Here is a 21106-nt window from a genome sequence, read left to right as displayed (position 1 = left end):
ATCACCTCAAATTCCTTTTTTGAAAAAATAAGGATTCAGATGGGCACCTGTTTTGGTGTCTTGCATTACTAACTGTGGAGGGGATGTCAGTTAGAAATCTCAAGTATTATAAATATTCAAACATCATAATCAGGATACTCTGAAATCACAATACATCCTGAAAATACCTCCCATTTGCATAATGCTTTGCCACGTGTCATCATTCCTTGAACTGCTCGCCTCTGCGACCAGGTGACTCCGCGGCTGCATGTGTAGTGTTGAAGTAACAGCTGAGCCCCAGGCCTGCCCCCACCGAGACTTGGTGACATGGTGTGGCCACTCCTGGTCCTGCCTCGGTCATGTTCCTCCCTTCTGGGTCCCCCCACAGCCCCAGACTGCTGAAATTCCCCAAGGACAGCAGTCTGGTCTCCTGTGCCCATTCTCACGTTGGCAGGTTTTACTCAGTGCCCTAAAGGAATCGGTCAGGTTGAGGCTGATGCGAGTTATGTGGAGTTCTTCTCGGCAAGAATCTGAGCAAACTCTGGGAGATCGTGAAGGACAGGGGAGCCTGGCGTGCTGCAGTCCATGGGCTCACTAAGAGTCGGACACAACTTAGCAACTGAACAACAGCAGCTTCCCTGGCAGAAGACTTGATGAGTGGAGAGAGGTCCTTCCACCCTGAGGCAGAACTGCACAGGGAAGACTGAGGGCCAGGCATAACCACAACATTTAACAAAACCTGCGCTGGAGTGATGTGAGATGCCACGTCCTCCTCGGGGATATTCTCCCCTCCTCTGGCCATGTGACCAGTGTCCGCCCTTCCTCTCAGCCTGTGCCGGGCTCACTGCTCTGGGGTACCCACAGGGAAAGGGAAGCAGGAGGGGCCATACGGGGGTAGGGGTTAAGAGGTACAAACTGTCATGGATAAAATAAGCTACATGTGTGCACGCGGACTCCGTCGTCTCTGACTCGCAACCCAGTGGACGGTAGCCCTCCAGGCTCCTCTGTCCGTGAACTTATCCAGGCAAGAATACTAGAGTGGGTTGCCATTTTCTCCTCCAGGGGATCTTCCTGACCCAGGGATCAAGCCCACATCTCTTAATGTCTCCTGCGTTGGCAGACGGGTTCTTCACCACCAGCACCTAGGAAGCCCCATGTTAGTTTCTGCCATACAGCGAAGTGCCTCAGTTACACATGTATATACATGTATCCACTCTTTTTTAGATTCTTTCCCCATAAAGGTCACTACAGAGTACTGAGTGGAGTCCCCCGTGCCATCCAGGGGGTCCTTACTGGTGACCTGTTGTAGCTGTAGTCGGGTGTGTTTATCCGGAAGTGTGTTTGGACAGCACCTTCCAGGTCCTGTGCAGGTGGGGGCCGCTGTCCTCTGTTGAGGAGAATGGACGTTCTCGGCATGGCCACCAGGTGGCACAGTGACTGCAGCGTCCCGGTGTCTGGTGAGGGTGGGCCCAGCCAAGAACCCCGGCAAGGTGCTCCTGGTTACTGGTCCCCAAGGGAACCCAAGGGAGTTTCATTTACATGCTCAGCCAGTTCCTCATTGCTCACAGAGGGAGATCAAGTAGGGTGGGCAGCCGTACCCCTCCACAGGTCCACGTGGCCAGCAGGACAGCTTTCCCCGCCTCCCTTCTCTGCCTCCTCCTATGCCTTCAGCACATACGTGAGCACCTCCTTGGTGCGCCCCTCATTCTAGGTAGCAGGGATGTGGAAACAGATGAGAAGAGGCGGGATCTCGGCTCTGAGGGAACTTTCTCTGCGGCCTCGCCAGGGACCCCACTAGAGTCAGACCCAAGAGTCTCTCTGCTGTCTTTTCTCACTCCCGAAGGCTCCTTCCCCCCTCGCCCCCAGCATGGATTGACTTTTTTGTTAGCTAAGTGGGCTTCAGTTTAGAAAGCAGAAGAGTCACCCATCAGGGCACTGCTGTGACACGTTTTGTCTTCACCATGAGTTTCTGTGGCCACTTTGACCTTAACGTCCTGTTAGCCTACTTAATCTGGAACTGACTGTGCTCTTTTTACAGTTAAGGATATTTAGGTCCAGAAAGGCCATGAGCCATGTTAATATGGCGTAGGTCAATACATGGAGAAATCCATGCTTAGGTCTCTGGGTCATCAGGCCATTAATGATGATAGAATCAGTGCCAGTAAAGTTTTTTATAACTTATTTTTAAAATTTATTGAAGTATAATTGATTGACAGTGTAGTGTGAGTTTCTGCTGTACGGCAAAGTGATTCCGTTATATATGTGTATATATATTCTTTTTCACATTCTTCTCCATTATGTCTTATCATAGAATGTTGAAAAGGTCCCAGTGCTCCGCAGTAGGACCTTGTCGTTTGTCCATCCTATATATAATAGTTTGCATCTGCTAATCCCAAACTCCCAATTCATCAATACCAGTAAAGTTTTTGAAAAAAAAAAAACAAAACAAGCAAGTCCAGGATTGTGGCAGGTGCCTGTAGATAAATTTGGCAAACACTGCATTTGCTGGAGAGAGCTGTTTGACAAGGTCAGCCCAGTGTAAATGCATTTAGTTAAAATTGCGTCTAAACACCAGAGCTTCCCTGGTGACGCAGACAGTAAGGAATCTGCCTGCAATGCAGGACACCTGGGTTCAATCCCCGGGTGGGGAATATCCCCTGGAGAAGGGAATGGCAACCCACTCCAATATTCTAGCCCAGAGAATCCCATAAACAGAGGAGCCTGGTGGGTCATGGTCCATGGAGTCACAAAGATGTTTAGAAACATTTCCTCTGCAAAGGGTGAGCACGAGTGTGAGAATAATGCAAATATGATCATTTAGAAACCTCAGAAAACACATGTTGTTTGTTTGAGACCATGGGAAGTTACTGTCCAAGACTGCAGCCATCTTCACTGTGTCAGACTTAGCTGAGGACATATGGGAATGCCGTCTCCTTCCCTCCGTCCCTAATCCCTCCACCAGCCTGGCTCTGCAAGGTGGCATTCAGTTCACAAACCCTTGCCAAGCCCTTCAGTTTCAGGAGGATGTGGGGAGGGGACGAATTCGAGATGCCATGTGACCAAGGCTTTCCCATGTCACAGCGTTCACAGTGAGGAATTTGGGTTTAGTGTGTACCTGGATAAAGTAGGTGTTTTCTCTGGTTGGTAGTAATCTTACTGTTTTCACAGGTGTGTTATAATCTTTTACCACAGTTAGAAGAGACGATCAAAAGTAAGCTGTTTCAACAGGTATCAGTTTTCATATGCATCTCACACCACATGACGGAACAGTTCTTCACACATAGTCCTGCCCTGCCTGTCCTTCAGAGATTCTGTTAGCTCTGATTCTATATAGGAGCCTATGCCAGTAAAGAGGGAGAAAAAAAAAAATGAACCCTTATTTTTAAGCGCACATCCAGCTGTTTGGGGTCAGCACTGATTCCTGAGTCACCCACCGAATAGGGGACTTTGGGACCTTGAGCCCTGAGAACCCCACTAGGGATCTAACTGCGTCCCCACAGTAATGCTCACAGGCCCACATGGTCCCGTCCTGCCCTTAGGAAAGGGTCCAGCAGGATCAAACCTGGTTCTGACCCTCAAAAATTTGGGCCTGTGCCTCTGGTCCCCACACTCTTGGCCCTGAACCCAGGTTAGAGTCTGTGTTTTGAGGGCCTCTCCAAGTCAGAGTTCTGAAGGAGCATCATGAAGACGATGGATCATCAGACTACACTGGTCATGCTGACAGAAACACACAGCCCTGGTCACGCAGTCCTTATCAGAGTGTGGGGGGCCGGGTGGCACTCCCCCACCTGTGCAGAAGGAGCCCCCCAGGTCCTGGCTGGGGCTTCAGGAGAGAGGACCCTCAGTCTTCACACTGATGGGTGTCAACTCCTTTTTGTTAATTATTGATACCTATCAGCAAACACTGCAACCGCCTGAGTTTCTAAGTAAGGAAGATCACATTTCTTTAAAAGAAAACATGCTAACCTAAAGCAACTGATAGGAAAACCACCACTTAATTCTGTTTCAGAAAGCCACACAAGCACACAGAGGTTGGCTGTTTGTTGAATGATTTAAAACTGTCTGGGGCTGAGAGTGGGATGGGAGGGAGCATGTTATACAGGCACCCACATTGAGGATAATTTTAAATTAGAATAATTTAAACTGTCCAGCCCTGTACAGGACTCCTCCACCATCTCCAGCTTCCTCCTGTCTTTCTCTCTTGGCTACCAAAAACAGCAAATTGCCTGAAGTCACCCAGACGCACCATGCAGTTCCTGACCCCCTACCTGCCCGTGCTTGACTGATAACCTACTCATTCTTTGATTGTCTTGGCTCAACTGTTCCTTTACTGTTTTTTTTTTTAATTAATCAAAGGCAGGCCTCCCAGTCAGCATGACACTTCTTTCTTTTTAAGGTTACCACTAATTAATATATTTAGAAGATCTGTCCCCAGGCTGAATCACGACTCTCCACCGAGTGCTTCCTTTGGTATTTGATAAATGGAACCTGCCCCAAACTATTTATTGTGTGTAGGTCTCAGTTCCAGGCAGAGTGTATTCCCGGAGGCCCTAAATCACCGAGTGTGATGTGCCAGCCAGCGTGCAAGAAACAGGTGAACCTCGCTGGCTTCCTCCAAGGGCGACAGCTGAGAATGCAGCTCTGAAAACCGCCTGGACATCTTATCCTTTCTAGTAAGGACTGAATGTGACTCTTAACAGTTGACCCAGGATCCCGCTCATCTTTTTTTTTTTCTTTTCCCCCCTCTGAATGGGAAGGAAGGATTATAGTCATTTTGAGTCATAACCTTTATGAAGAATTTAGTTGATGAGTTTATCATTTCACAGAAAAGTGGAGGTTTTTTGTTTGTTTGTTTTTGCAGACTCCAGCAAATTCATATGATGATTTGTTTGTGAGACTCATCAATTTTAAGTTTCTCAGTATGAAAACTTGCCTTCTTTTATTAGCTTTAGGTGGCAGTAGTGATAAAGAATCCACCTGCTAATGCAGGAGATGCAAGAGACACAGGTTCTATCCCTGGGTCGGGAAGATCCCTTGGAGGAGGAAATGGCAACCCGTTCCAGTATTCTTGCCTGGAGAATCCCAGGCAAGATCCCCGCCATGGACAGAGGAGCCTGGCGGGCTACAGTCCATAGGGTCACAAATTTGAACACGACTTCAGCAGCACTGAAGTATAATTGGTATCTGGTAAACGGCATGCATTTAAGTGCACAGTTCGCCAGGTGGTGACCTCAGGGATATACCCATGAAACCAGCAGCACAGACAACACAGGGAGCGTGACTGTCATTCCCAAAGATTTGCTCATGTCCTTCTGTGAATGCTGCTGACCCATCCCATCCCATCCCCAGTAACCTCCGAGCTGTTTCCTGTCACTGTAGATGGGCTTGGCATTTCCTAGAATGGTGTATAAATGGAATCATGTAACATGCCCCATTTTTCTGCCTGACTTCTTTTGACTCAGCCTGATTATGTTGTAGTTCATCCTGTTACTGTGTGTATCAGTACTATATTCCTTCTCATTGCTGGTGATTAGTTCATTATTTGAACCTACTACAGCTTGTTTATCTGTTCACACGCTGATGGGCATTTGGGTTGTATCTAGTTTTTCGCTTTGACAAATAGGACTGCTCTGAATATCCATTTTCAGATCTTCAGACAGACATGTGTTTTCATGTCTCTTGGGTACACACAGAGGTGTGAAATGGCTGTGTCACATGCTGGGCACATATTTAACTTCTTAAGAAACTGCCAAACTTGTTAAAAGTGACTTTATCTTCCGGCCAGTGGTGTGAGTCCCATTTGTCTTGCATCCTCACCGGCACTTGATAAAGTCAGATGGTCAGTTGTTGTTTTTTAATTGTAGTCATTCTAGTGTGTAGACAGCAGTGTGTCCTTGTGGCGTGATTTGCATTTCCCTCATGATCCAGCGATGGTGTGCATTTTTTAATGTGCTTATTTGTCATCCTTATTTCTTCATTGCTGAAATGTCTGTTCAAACATTGCCCATTTTTTTAATTGGGTTTTGTTATTGTTGAGTTTGAGAAGTTCTCTATATATCCTGAATACAGGCTCTTTATCACAAACCTTCTTTGCAGAGTTCTTCCAGTCTTCTCGAGTCTTGTCTTTTCATTCTCTTCGCATTGTCTCTTGGAAGAGCGGTTTCAAAGTTTGATGGAGTCTTAATTGATCAGTTTGTTGCTTTATGGGTTGTGCTTTTAGTGTTGTAGCCAATGAATTTTTGACTTACTGAATGTCACAAAATCTTTATTCCGTTTCCTCACAGAATTTTTATAGGTTTAGGTTTTACGTTTCTGTCCATGAGGTACTTGTATATGGAATGAGGTATGGATACAAGTTCTTTTTTTTTCCCCAGCATCATTATTTGAAAAAGCTTTTTTTGGTGGGAAGGTAAAATTATTTTTTTCTAATTGTAAAAGTAAGACATTTGTAAAATAGAGAAGAATATAAAGTCTAAATCTTGCTAAGTTTTAAAAATAACTTAGCAAAAAAAAAATAAATAACTTAGCAGGTGACATATAAGGGTATTGTGAGGTGAGTGGGGAGGAGTAGTTCTAAGTGTGTACTTTACAAAATTGGAATCATAGTGTATTCTGTGTCTTGCTTTTAAAAATTCTTAGCATTATATTGGTACTTAATCATGTGATTCATTGTTTTTAAATGCCAGGTTTTTAATGGCTGACTATTTTATCACATAGACATATCCTACTTCACCCCTTTTATTAGACATTATCAATTTATTCTTTTTTAAAATTTTATTCTTAAAATATGCTTCAAACATGCTTATACTTAAATCTTTGTTTCTCGGTTTTTCTCCTTAAAAAGGCTTTGAGTACCTATTTCTACAACATATTCCAGAAAAGTTTCAACAATTTACACTCCTGACAGCAACAGCTAAGAAACTTAATTTTATAAATTGATCTTTAAATTCTTTTTTTTTATTTTTTTTTTTATTTTTTTTTTCCATTTATTTTTATTAGTTGGAGGCTAATTACTTTACAACATTGCAGTGGTTTTTGTCATACTGTGGTACATATACACCATGTAATATTACTCAGCCATTAAATTCTTTTTTGAAGTGCAGTTGATTTACAATGTTTTGTTAAGGAATACAATTTGCAATTCAGTATTTTTATAGATTATAATCCATGTGCTGTCCATCACATCCTTGTATCTTATTTAAGAAATTTAATTTTTTATGGCAGGTTTTGTTTATATAAAAGACTCAAGGATGCTCTGGACACCCCCTTCTTGTCTGCCGCAGCGTCCCTCCGACCTTGGCCACTGTCCCCAGGCCGGGCACCCTGCTTCTCCCCTATCCTAACCACGCACAGCACCCGCTTGCTTGGCTCTGCTGACGCTGACCAAGTTAAGCCAGCTCCTCAGGCCCCTTACCCCTTTAACCTAACAACTTGCCAGGACGAGTGCATGTCTCTCCCACATCTGTAATCACCTTGGATGAAAACCTCTCTGCTTTCTCATGCATGGTTTTGCCTTGTCTTCTGTCCCTCCCTTCCCACCTCTATATCCTCAGCACCGCAGCTCTCTCCTGCCAGGCACCTGACCGCCACCAGCCACCGCCCTCCCATTTTTCTCCTCTTCCAGTACAAAGCTCTGAAAGGAAGTCTCTCTTCCATGGAGGTCACTTCCTGTCTCTCCGCTGGCACCCAGATTGAGGGGAGCCCACTCCTGGCCCCAGTCTCCTCACTCCCTGGTCCACCCTCTTTCTTGCTGAAACTTGATGCCGTCATTCCTAAGTGGTGAACTCTGCACAGGAGTACAGAGTGGTTCTGGAACTCTTAGCAGTCCTGTCTTTTTCTGGGTTTTGCCACCTTGCCCTTCTCAAAGCTCTGCCTGACCGCCCCCCTGCCCCGACAGATGGCCTGGTTTCATCCTATCATTGTGTCAGGAGGTTGTCTGCCCACCTCCCATTCATCTGCTGTGCTGATACTGTCGGGCACACAGGTGGCCTCTCTCTGGAGAGGCTGCTGCTTGCTGATTTTCAGCTCTGTCCAGCACAGTCCCCCGCAGCCCATGGGGCAAGCACTCCCTGCCCCTTCTCCTCCCCCCACTGCCTTTGCTCCCCACATCCACCCCATCTCCCCGGTACTTGTTCTCAGAGCCGTGGACCCCTTACCTGTCTCACACTTGCTTCTCGTCACAGTACATGGGTGTAAGATCCCCTGGCCTCGGACATCACTGCACTTTTCTCATCTGAACCCTTATGATGTCCATGACTGCACCCCACTCCAGCCAGGGATCACCATGGCCTGCAACGTAGCCTGCACTGGTGACCCGAGTCCTGGCTTACCAGTGTGCTCCCCACACCCCCTTTCTTCTTCTTTATTGTACATTCTCCAAGCACAGGTCTGTAGTATTCTTCTCCTTTTCTGACCCTCTGTGTTCCTAGCTTACACCATGTAATATTGTCTCTGCTGTCGATCTGTCATTCTAATACTGCCTTATGTGTGGTTGCACTCTGACCCCTGGTCCAGGGGAGTGAAGCCGATGGTTTGTGCATGAAGCTCGTGGTGCCTCTCTCCCTGGTGGTGAGCACCACAGACGTAGCTCTCCATCACTGGCACAGTATAATGAAGCTGAGGACGAGATACACAGTCGAGGCTTCAGAGTTCATTCGGGGTTTTCTTTTTGTTGATGATGAACTCGCCCCCTGCAAATTCACCTTAAAACCAGTGACAGCCTCATCTGATCTTGAAGACCAGCTCAGCAGCTGGATGCCACTTGTCCTCCTTGTTCCGCCTCCACTTCTGGGGTGCTCTAGGTTTGCACACTGTCCTCAACACCCCCCCCCCACCCGAGAACACACAGCCCACGAGGAAACACTCATCCATCAGGATTTCTCCCTCACCTGTTGTTCGGAACAAAATACACACCCCTAAAGGTTTTTCTCAAAAATGTGTTGCAGCAAAAATAGTGCATGTATTTAGAATGTTAAGTGAAGAAAATAAGCAGCAATTCTGAGAAACGGCAGTAAACTTGGGCTATTTTACTGAATTAAAAACATGAACAACCTAGATAATTTCATGGTGGTTCGAGGGGAAAGTGCATGAGTCAAGGCATATTGATTGGTTTACTTTTCATTTTCCATGTACTATAAATATTTTTCTTTGATTCACATTTGTTCCTAACAGATTCTGAGGTAGATTTCCCACTAAAGTGTCAAGATACGAATAAGTGGTAATGAATAAGAACAGCACTGTGGTTCATGTGCCGTTAGCCAAGCTGGTGTGACTTTTGGAACTTGAGACTAACTCTTCTTTTCTTTTTAGGTCGCCTCTTGGTGGTGTGTTGGCCGTAACTGGCACCCAGAATGCCTCTCTCTGTGACGGTCTATTAATAAGGTTGCCTTGCTAGACTTGGGAGCAGAGCCCCCAGTAGGTGGCTTTTATCATTATATGGCACGGCTTTCCAAGTGATCACTTATTCCAGTTTCTTCATAATAGAAGATACGACATTAAAAGCTTTGGAAAGCCTGCCACATAATAAGCATGCCACTTACTGTTCTAAGATCCATCAAAATGTATCGTGCTCAACAGGACCTCGTTAATAGTTACGGTCTCACAGAAGGATCGGAATCCTGGCAACGAGCAATTTTTCCCCTGTCTCGTGCACGAAACGCAGAGCTGCTGTAAAAGCTTATTTGTCCACGTTCCCCAAATAGCCCATAGATAAACTCTTCCTCCTCCAAGTCTTGCCCAGAGTTTCCACTGTATCTCTCTCTGTCCACTGGGAATGGTCTGAGTACCTCCGAGCAGGTGGGGAGAGGGCTGGCCCTGCCAGGTGGGATGCGGCAGATGCTAGAATAAGGACCCTAGTGGAACAGCAGCAGTTTGCTGACCTTGGGAAGAGGACACAGTCAGGCTGCTAGAGTCTGCAGCCTGTAGGGGCAGCTCAGTGGCTCAGATCACGGTGTAGCCATACTTGGAAATCCAAGCACATGTGGATTTGGTACCAGGTAAGTCTGTCAGCAAGACCTTGAATACAGGATGGAGGTTTAGGGGCCCGGGCCCTCAGCCCTTGGATGGGAAGGATACAGATGGCCATGCCGAGCGCCAGAGGATGGGGTCGAATCACCGAACTCCACCAACAGCAGGCGGGCCACGCCTGGGAAAAGGGGGACACAGCCAGAGGCCGAGGGCCAGGCGGGGTCTCACAGTTCATGGGGAAGGAGCTCTGATCAGATGAAAGGCCCACAAACTGATCTGGCTGAAATGCCCCAATCTCAGCACAGAAATAAAGTCAGAATAAACTTATAGTCGTTCCTGTGTTGTAAATATTTTTAGTTATATATAAAGATGTTAATGGTTTTCTAATGTTACGGGTTATGGATTTTTTTTTTTTTCCCTCTATTTCATTGTAACTTTTACACTTGCTTTGAATGAAGCTATTTTGGAGCAATTAGAAAAAGAAAATTTTTTTCACTTCTTTCACTTTCTTCTCACTTTGTCTTCTTTCACCAACGCGCTTCACACAGATTCTCTCCCTTCTCATTTCTCTTAATCTGTAACTAGTCAAAAATTACCTGACATTTTCAGTGTCATCCCCCCATTGAAGATGACAGGAAGAACATCCTCTGTTAAGGGTTTTGAATTTCACTTGGTTCCTTTTTCTTTCCCGTAAAACCATTCATTTCCCAACAGTAAATCACAGTGGAGACAGGTTGCATATACTCACGGAGCTGTGGAGCTGAACATTCAATGGCAGAAATGTTCTGAAAGTCCAGGCCAACCTAGTGCTGACCAGGGGCACCTCCCTGCCCGTTGGGTCACCCGCAGGCTTCGAGGGGATGTGCCCACATCACCACAGCTTTCCATACCCACGGCTTCCCAGCGGCTGCAATGCTCACTAGGTCTCCACCCCGACGTCAGAACTAACATCTTCCTCTTGTGGGGCTTGTCTTCTCAGCTTGCTTTGAAACTCACTTGAAATTTCAGGAACCCCAAAACATGTTCACGTGCTTGCTTTGATTCCTGAAACTCCTTAAAGGGACTCAAGTGTGGTCCATGCACATTCTTCCAGCATCTGGCATTGTGCCAGGGATGTGGAGGGGGTGACCTGTGATCTCTCCCTGCAGATGAATTTACAGTCCTGGGGGAGAGACAGGTCATTTCAACAAGGACTTTACCCTCCGTGTTAGACAGAATCTCAGAGACATAGAGTTCTGAAAAATTTCATTCTGAAAAAAGATCACCCCATCTCAAGTAAAACTGGTCAAGGAATAGAATTGTCAGGTCTCTTCTAATTGTGACAGCTCTGGGAGGGCAGGGGTCCTCTGGCGGCAGGGGCAGCAGCCGCCCCTGGTTTAACAGGCTTGCCTGGAACGAATCCCATTCACCTTGAACTTGGTAGGAATCAGTCGAAGTGATTTTGCCCCCAGACAGTCACATAGACACAACCTGGGAGGACAAGGTGAGGGCACAGGTGGAAACTTCCTGGGTGTGGGTTCCTCAGTGGGTTCGCTGTCTGGTCACACTTGCCAGCATCGGTGCCTTGCCGTGTACCGCAGCACAGGCCGACATCCACAGCGCACCCGACTTTGAGATGGCTTACAGTTAATTCTCTGCACGAGCTTTTGTAACTTAGTGAAGCTCTCTTTCCTACTCCTTTTGTTTTAATGTGTACTCTTTCTGAACGTATAGACAGATTGAGTGTGCATGCTTGGGGAGGTCAGACTCAAAGCCTGGGTGATGCTGTATTTGTCGTTTTAATAGCAGTAGGCTGTTAACTGTCTGTGCACAGAGGCAGCCCTCCAAATGTTCGGGGTCCTTCAGTGTGAACATTTTTATAGTTGGTGTTCAGCATTTTTCTTGTTGCCCAAGGAACTTAAGGGGTCAGTGGTAAGAAAATCAGAGAAACAAGTCATCCCAATTTGAGACACGTGCAGTTTTCAGATTGAGCTGATCTGTGGCGCCTGCTTTATAATCCTAGCCTGAGCATTAGTATTTGGGGAATGCTTTATGCAAAAAAAAAAAAGAAAAGAAAACCTCTAGAAATAAAACTGTGATTAAGCAATCTTAACTCTGTACGCAGGTGTACTTGAGATTTTTTGGCTCTCTCTCGCTCTCTGTGGCATCTTTGCTTCTCTTTTGCATCTTTCTGTGCTCATTTCCTGTTTGCCAGTACTGATTATCTAGATGAAGAAAGTGTAAATGCTCTAATATATAGCACCCATCTATAGTTTTTAGTTGTTTTTTTTTTTAAATTTTGATATGAATATACAACCATTTAAAAAGGGGGGCTTCCCTGGTGGCCAAATGGTAAAGAATCTGCCTTCAGTGTAGGAGGCCCAAGTTCAGTCCCTGAGTGGGGAAGATCCCCTGGAGGAGGGAATGGCCACCCACCCCAGTATTCTTGCCTGGGAAATCCCATGGACAGAGGAGCCTGGTGGGCTACAGTCCATGGGGTCACAAGGAGTCGACACGACTGAGCGACTAAGCACACATACAACCAAATAAATTAACCAAGGAAGATGTTTCTGAATTGAAAGATAAAATTTATTTGGATAAGTTTGTTTTATTCATCCAGCTATCTGTTCTTTCTTCTGGGGACTCTAGAAAATAAAATAAACAGCCCACACCCAAGTTCAAGGTGGCCCCAAAAGGAACACCCTCATTGTGCAGATGAGATAACTGACATCAGGGTTTGTTGATGAAACTTTGGAATTCATTGACTTTTTCCTCTTGGTTCTTAAGCGCAAATAGATCTGCAATTCCTTTCACTTCTCTGTCGGCTTTCAGTATTTGTATATTAAATGTAAGAGTCTTTCAAAATACTGTAGGGCTATATCACGTGATAAATTTCAGAAGGGTTGTCCTAGAACTGCTTTTTAATGAATTGCTCAAACGTTGAAAATACCACATACAGCAATTTCAAAAAGGCGTCCTCATAGTTGACCGATTTTCATTAATGACATCAAAGATAGGAAGATTAAGTCTGTGATTATCAGTTTTCCGGGGGTAAAATGACACATTTGGGTGCCAACAATTTGGCGGGCCAGGTCAAGCGCAGCCCTGCTCACTACCGTGTCTCCTGCTTCTGGGCACGTGCTTGCTCCATCCTGTCGTGTGGCATCGCAGACTCTTTAACCGCCTAACCATCTAGCCATCCTTCTGCTCCATGCCAGGCACGGACGCAGGCTCCAGGCATGTCTTCACTTTAAAAATTTGCTTTAGGAATGAATGGGGGCCAAACTGATATTATACACTCATACTGATTGATTCCTTAGCAGTAAAGTCAGTCAGAGAATGCTTGTTCTATGAAACAAAATGAGTATTTCAGACAGGTTTTAACTGCAATTACTGGGTTCAATCCCTGGGTTGGGAAGATCCCCTGGAAAGGGAAAGGCTACCCACTCCAGTATTCTGGCCTGGAGAATCCCATGGACTGTATAGTCCGTGGGGTCACAAAGAGTCAGACACAACTGAGCAACTTTCACTTATCTTCACTTGACTGTTGTTTTACTCTAAGGCCTTACAAACAGCTGTTTAGAAAGTCCCTTTCTAGTGGCTTAAGTTTGGTTTATTGGACCAAGTTATATCCACACTGTATTATTTTTTACTTGAACTTAGATACCTGCATTCTGTCCTGCGTCTGCTATAGGGATTGAGCCTGTAAGTTCACTTCCTTGCTGGAAAGCACTTGTCTTGCTTTAATTATTTTCATTCACTCAACAAAAATTTTACTTCCTTTTATAGGAAACAGCAGTAGATAGAACTAACACATCTCCTGCCCCAATGCTGCCTACAGTCTACTTTTACTTCTGTTTTAGGTTTTTATACTTAAAAGATAAGCTATTATTCTTAATAAGGGATTTTACAGACCTGCAAAAACCGAATGCTGTAAAAATTTGCACATTACCATACCATATCAAAGAAGTGTTCTAGGTATGCTGTTGTCCCTCAGAATTGACTTCAATTATGTTGTCGTGTTAGTAATTTCTTTCACATTATTCAAAGCTTTATCGTGTTTTATACATATGAAGTATTAATTACTAGTAAATTTCCTTTTCCAACCCACTTGTTTACTATACATGAAAAACATGTTTTAAGCAAATGTTGACATTTTCTTAATTGTTTACTAATGGTGTTTTATGATTATCATAAAGGAGACTGAAACTTTGATTATGATGGCTTTTGCCCTTAATTAGCAAAGTATATGCTTGACTTCTAGCTTAAATATGAAAGAGTTATCGATGCAGGTAAGTGTCAAAACTCACAGGTCTCAGAGAAACGACTATCAGAACTGGGAAACTTAAAGTACAAAGTACAGAAATAGTTTTAATTCAAGCTTTTTCTTTTGTCAGCATCCTCATAGGAATTCATTTTAGTAGACCCTCTGATGTAGGATTCATCTCGCCTGTTATTTTTCTGCATGAGTCACCGTTTCAGAATGTAAAACACAGGCAGACAATAAACCCGTGTGTGTGCGCGCACACTCTATTCCCTTTAATTACTGTTTCTGTGTATGCAAAGTCGCCCTAGGGAAAATAACATCTGTTCTGGTACCAGCAAAAACTGGGCAGGTATTCTGAAGAGTGTTACTTCATTGTAGGGTAATTTAAAATAGGTATATGTACGTTTTCTACCTTGCTCCATGATTCTTTAGATCAAGACAAAGAACTTTAATTATTTGGAAAAGCATGGTAACCCATCTTTGATATGTAAAAAAACAAACTGGAGTGCAAATTTCATTGCAGACTTTTCAGAGGAGTCATAATGGTTTTTTTAAGACTTTCTTAACAGTATAAAAGAGAATACACAGGTAATTTTAGTTGACATTTTAGTTAGGAATCCATGAATGGAAACTGTATATTTATGTTTATTATGCCAAGCCAAATAGTTATAAACTCTAAACAGCTTCTGGTTTCCTTTGTTTGAGGAAATAATTAGCCACTCATAAGAACTCAAAATAATTAGGCTGAATTCAGGGAAATTAACCATGACTTTGGAATTATGTTTTTGTGATAAAATGAATGAAAATGATGTCTGTTATTTTATTTCAGGCTGTAAAATATGTAAGTGGGGTAATTTGTAGACTGTTGTAACATTTCAAATCAAAATAGATATAATTTTAAACTGTACTGAATTATTTTGACTCGAAAGGGTTTTTTCATTATTACAAATGCCATTGAACAGTAAGCATAAATAAAAATTTTATGGATATATTTGAGATGCAGTAAAATTTATATTGGTTGGGGAAAAAAGGAAAAAAAATAAATTTATTGTTCACTAGTCTACTTTGGTTTTAGAATTTTGTTTCTACCTATAAATCACTATCCACTGAGACAGATATGCTACTTGTTACTTTAACTGCTATTTAAATTATCTTAAATTTACTTTACAAACTGTCATCATTTAAAACAAGCTTTTTAAATCTTAAAGGTGTGTCTGTTTGGGAGTCATATTGGCAGCTCTGATAGAGAAAAGAGGACCATCCCCTATTCCTTCATGCCTTTTAAGTGTAATGACAGGATATATCCACTTGCACATTGGTTTGCCAGCCTGCCCTTTTACAGAGCAGTAAAATAAGACCAACATAGGACACTGGCCCCTTCTTGACCACATATATGCTGTCAAGATGTTCAACTTCTCTGGGCCTCTCACTTTAAAATGGGCATAGTGATAAAAGCATCTGCCTCTCAGACCCATTGAGTTCCAGGGAGGTAATAGAGATGAAAACACCCTCCCACTATGTAAGGCATTTATATTATTGAATTAGCATAACGTGCAACACAGGCTTTCATATTCTTAATTACCCTACCAAAAACCCAGTATGTGCCCTGGGCAAGTAAGTATTCACCAAGTTTATTTTATCATTTTGCAATTTTGAGGTGCAGAATTCAGTTCTTCCATTTATGCATGTTCTGTGCTTTTCCAGAAAATGGAGCCTTTGCTTTAACTTTGTTGAGCATCCTTTATTAGCCTAAATTTTTGTTTTCTCTTGTCTTTTAAACTATGAGAATAATAACTGCTTTCACATGTACCTGTAGTATTTTTGTATTGATGCTTGAATGCCCTCTATTAAATATTGTATCTGCAGATCATCAAATTCTTAAAGTATTTGAAAATTTGATTTCAGGGGGAATTAATTAGATGTGTGTTTAGAATCTTAGGGCTTCCCTCATAGCTCAGTTGGTAAAGAATCTGCCTGCAATGCAGGAGACTCAGGTTCAATTCCTGGGTCGGGAAGATCCCCTGGAGAAGGAAATGGTAACCCACTCCAGTATTTTTGCCTGGAGAGTGCCATGGATAGAGGGACCTGGTGGGTTACAGTCAATGGGGTTGCAAGATTTGGACACAACTGAGTGACTTTCACTTCACTTCACTTAGAATGTTAAGTAAAATTATTGTCATTTAACCTGTCATCGGGGAAGCTTATTTGGTTTCAAGTATTTGATTTATATTCTCCTCAGATTCTCATAATCATGATTTCTGAATTGTTATCTTTAAACCATTTAGGGTTTACTTATTTCTCTGTGCCCTGTACTCGCTATAATAGAGAATTCTACTTTTTTTCCTCTTCTCTTTGGCCATTTCTGCTTCACATTTACTTGTACAATCAGGAATTATTAGCAGATTTTTTTTTTTAATGCGTGTTCTTAGTCTCCTAAGGATCTTGCTACTAATAGGCATTTTTAAGATATTTTAAGATTTTCCAACATCGATCTCTTAAAACACCCCTTCTCCTGTAGCAGACCTATATTTAACTTCCCTTGCATGCTTTTGAAATCTAAGGAGTGCAGGGTTATTGCCACATGTCAGCAGTTGTCACATGCAGTGCTTGCAGCATCCTGGGAGATACAGCGTGGGCTCTTGCAGGTGGCACACGTGTAGCTTAGAGAAGCCGTGCTGCCCAGCACGGGCAGTGTGAGCTTGGGGGGTGCTCTCCTCAGGGAGCCCGCTGCTGCTCCGAGCTCGGGCTGCTGGTGCACTGTCCCCAGGAGACGACCGAGCCCGTCTGTTCTTGAGCAGTGTCTAGCTCCATGAAAATTTGATCCATTTGGTTTACAGTCACCCTAATAGGCGTTTCTCTGAGTAGGCGAGTTAGGATTAAAAAATTGAATTTGGGGAAGAAGTGTGGGGTCATTCAGCATCATGAGATGCCATTTATCTAGGTAATACTGTCTTACTTTTCATCTCTGCCTTAATTTGGTCATGTAAATGTGCTCAGAACTAATAAAGATTTGCAACTGGTAAAAATTAATGCATGACTCTTCAGCCGAGTACTGAATGAAAGCATGTGTCATGAAATTGCCATTCTCTGATCCCGTATTTCCCATCACTTACGGACTGGTTCCGTTTAGAGTGTAGTCCATGCTTATTTTTTGTTTCATAGGTTGGCCAAAATGGGAAGGACTGGATTCCGCTCTCTTCCACGAAGAGTCAATGGGACTGGCTAAGATCAAGGTCTGAGGCTTCGTCCATCCATCATCAGGTATGCATTGAACAAAAATCACTGCAGTTCTATGCATGTATCTTTGACATATATGGTTGATATGCATATTATGAATTTGGATTTTTATACAATGTTGAGTCACAACTTTATCCTAAAGTTCTTAAATGCACTGTAAGTAATTTAAGTTTTGCAATATATTGAGTTAAATGATATTGTTAGCCATGAAAAAATTTCAGCTGGTCTTAGAAAAGTGTAATATTTGAAATACGCAATTCTTCATTGCTCAGTCTGTACATCCAAAGATAACAGAATTCTTGTGTTACTCCATATTGAGTGTCACCAATTTTCATAGGATCAATTGTTTGCTGCATCACGATGCAGTTTTAGTACATTTTTTTCAGTAACTTAAAAACTGTTTTCCTCAACTGGAATTCTCTGCCCAATTATGGTTAGGTTCTTCTAACATGATAATGGCAAAATTCGACCAGTCTTTGAAATATTTTCAGATATTAGTTATACATGGGGGTTTAGATACTTTGTATTCCCTGTTGACTTAAGAGTTGCAAAATTTAACAGCTTGTTTCCCACACCATTCTAAATAGATGCACAAAGGCATCATGTTAGGAAATCAGATAGTCAACATCACTCTTTTTTCCTGCTTTGGCAGAATGCTTTATTTGTCTTTACTGGTTACAGCAGAATAGCTGTTTAGATATTTCTGAGAGAGGCAGAGAAGCTGTGTCTTGAATGAAAATATAACAGGAAAAGAACAAACCCTTGAGATTCAAAAAAATCTAAAACCAGAGGGAACACATTGTGTTAGCAGTAGTGATGTCAGTTGCATTAATTGTGTTAATGTCACTTTAAAAAATTTTTTTTTTATTTTTTAAATTATGAAAAGTATGATAGCACATATACAGGAGACTTGGAAAATACAGAAAGAGTTACATATAGTTCTAAAACATATTACAACTTTTAAGTAGATAAATTAAGATTTTTAGTTGGAGTTTCTCAAAATAGCAAACTCTTAAAAATTAATAGAATGAATAGATAGAAAAGTAGAAGGATATAGTCTACCCAAAAAGCACTGTGCACTAATTCAATGTAATTAAGATTTATCCAGCTTTCACACAATCGCTGGGTACAAATGCTGTCTTCTCTGCAATAACCCTCTGTGTTTTTTCAGTCTCTTCACCTTCTTGTGGCTTTTGATGACCAAGTCTAAGGTCTTTCTTGTTAACGGTCACATTGTACTTGAAAATATGTGGGTTATTTTCCAATATCTTTTAATATTTATTTCTCACATAATTACACAGTATGTGGAAACTTGCGTTTGTACCCTTCTGTTGTGTGAAAAAAGTGTTAATGTCACGTTTAAACTGCAGAGGAAACAGGCGTGAAGGAAAGTCTTGTTGTGTATACCTACTGAAGAAGAAAGGCTATGTGAATCAGACACCGATTAACTCATGCACATGCTTTACACTTTAGTCACATGAGCACATGATTGCTGTATTTTGCCTGTTTAGGGACATCCTCTATATTAAAATACAATAGGATCAATTGCAATGTACACTTAATTTTACAAAAATGTAGGTTAAATCCATCCACTTTTAGTGAGGGCAAGTGTCAGTCTGATGCCAAAACACAAGTGACAGAAAAAAACTGGTTTTCATTGTTTTTGAATATATAATAGGATGAGAAATCCAGTTGATCAGTAGTTGATAACATTTAGCCACCTGCCAATTTTCAGTTTAAAATCAGATTTTTTTGAAAGAGGTTGCCAGTATTATTAGTTCTGTGTCTCTTAGAAATATAGTACCCTGCTAAAAACTAGCATTCACGAACCTTGAGGAATTGTTTAACTTTTTAATATCAAATGGATCTTTTGGGAACTGGTTTCTTCCTCTGAAAAATACAGTTGATAGTATTTACTATCTCTTGTCCACAAGTTTTCAAGGGTTTCAGTCAATGTAAGTTTTTAAGTAGACATACGCTTTGCCATACACGATATACATTTCATTCTTTCTTTCTCAAAGCACTGATAGTGAATTGAAACTCTGACCCACCTTTTTCAAACTGACACCTCCACACTGATGTACCCCTGTCACAGGTCACAGGTATGTCAGAGACTAGCCCCCTATATCTGGCTCATCTGCTCTCCTTGGGTGCCCGATGAACAGCGTCATCATCTGTGATGTGAAAGACGGTGGGGAAAGTTACTTCAGCCAAATCATTGCTTCTACCCAAGAGACAGGGAGCCATGACCCTCACCTAACATAACACCAAAACATTTCACCACCTCAAGAATGCATATTTGTCCTGAAGACAAGTCATGTCTACTCTTGAGTCAGAAACCCCTCTGCATGTGATGACACTGATGTAAAGAATTGATTTTCACCTTAGGCAATGAGTTCAACTCTTTCAGGCCTCTGGTGTCTCTGTCTTGAGAACTCCTTCCCTGGACTGAATGGTTCACAAGGTGCCTAAAAGAGTTTTTGGCTGATTAGCTTTATTTTTCTACAACACAAATTGTGACTAGAGCCGCCTCGCACAAATTAAGAGGATTTTCAGACATTAAAACATACGTGGAAACATTTTTATGTTCTCAGCGAGATTTATGTTCTCTGGGTCCTTGTAAAAAGTGAAGCTTTAATGATGCTACTTTCAGTGTCACGTCCTGATGATTCCCGAGGGTTCCCTGCCACTCTCCCTGAGTACGACATTTGTCAGGTTGGATCTCAGGGGATCTGTGAACTGTTCATTCTGAGCAATGCCTTAATATGTATTTTGACAAATATAAAAGAAGCCTACAGATATTACATTAGACCAGCTGAATCCATTTTATGGTTTCTTCTTTCTTTTTTAATTCAAAAGCATCACATAGCAAGTAAAACTTTTAAAAATTAAATCTAGTTACAAACTAGTTGTTTCTTATTTTTTTTTCCAGTCCCTTTTTGCTTTCTTTTACGACCACATGAAACTTGAGAAGCCACCTAAAGCTAAATCATTTAGTGGAGTTGGGCAGTTCCCAAGTGTCCAACAAGAAGGCCTGCTTTAGGCTGCGATGGCCACTGTCATTCCTGGTGATTTGTCAGAAGTAAGAGATACCCAGAAAGTCCCTTCAGGGAAACGTAAGCGTGGTGAAACCAAACCAAGAAAAAACTTTCCTTGCCAACTGTGTGACAAGGCCTTTAACAGTGTTGAGAAATTAAAGGTGCACTCCTACTCTCACACAGGAGAGAGGCCCTACAAGTGCATACAACAAGACTGCACGAAAGCCTTTGTTTCTAAGTACAAATTACAAAGGTATTAAACTCTATTTGTCTTTCAGATTCTATTTTCTATTATGTTGGCTATTTGAAGCCATTGTTAACGTATATATTTGTATCCACCTCTTTCCGCTGACTTGCAGAGAGAAATGTTTAAGTAGATTAGTTTTAGCATTCTAAGTCACAGACTTTTGTGTGTTAGTGCTTTTGGATCTTTTTTAATGCAATGCTTGAACGAGAGTAGAATGTCCGTTTGTACAAAGAAATTGCAAGAGAAGGGTATGGACGTTAACGTGAGTATATTCTGTCTTGCTCAGTTGCATTTGCAATCACTAAAAACCAGTGAGAACTAAAGTGGCGACTTAGATGGTTCCAGGTCTGCAGTGTTTAGGTGTGTTAACTACCCTTTGTAGCAGACGCGTAG

The 21106-nt window shown here is 42.5% G+C and overlaps 1 protein-coding gene across 2 annotated transcripts in view; it reads left to right on the top strand.

Moving 5' to 3' along the window:
- PLAG1 (PLAG1 zinc finger) overlaps nucleotides 1–21106 on the top strand; it is a 51910-nt gene that overhangs the window by 24168 nt on the left and 6636 nt on the right. The window contains exons 2-3 of one of the 2 annotated variants that reach the window (XM_020900827.2): nucleotides 17354–17452; nucleotides 20361–20719. In XM_020900827.2, coding sequence (XP_020756486.1) covers nucleotides 20478–20719 — 242 coding nt within the window. In that variant the 5' untranslated portion in view covers nucleotides 17354–17452; nucleotides 20361–20477. The remainder of the gene's footprint in view (nucleotides 1–17353; nucleotides 17453–20360; nucleotides 20720–21106) is intronic. The other variant, XM_020900829.2, reaches the window with a different exon arrangement.

This window comes from Odocoileus virginianus, chromosome 15, assembly GCF_023699985.2.
Source record: "Odocoileus virginianus isolate 20LAN1187 ecotype Illinois chromosome 15, Ovbor_1.2, whole genome shotgun sequence".
Taxonomy (NCBI): Eukaryota; Metazoa; Chordata; class Mammalia; order Artiodactyla; family Cervidae; genus Odocoileus; species Odocoileus virginianus.
The sequence above is the reverse complement of the archived record's forward strand: the minus strand, read 5'-3'. Positions and strand labels throughout refer to the sequence as shown.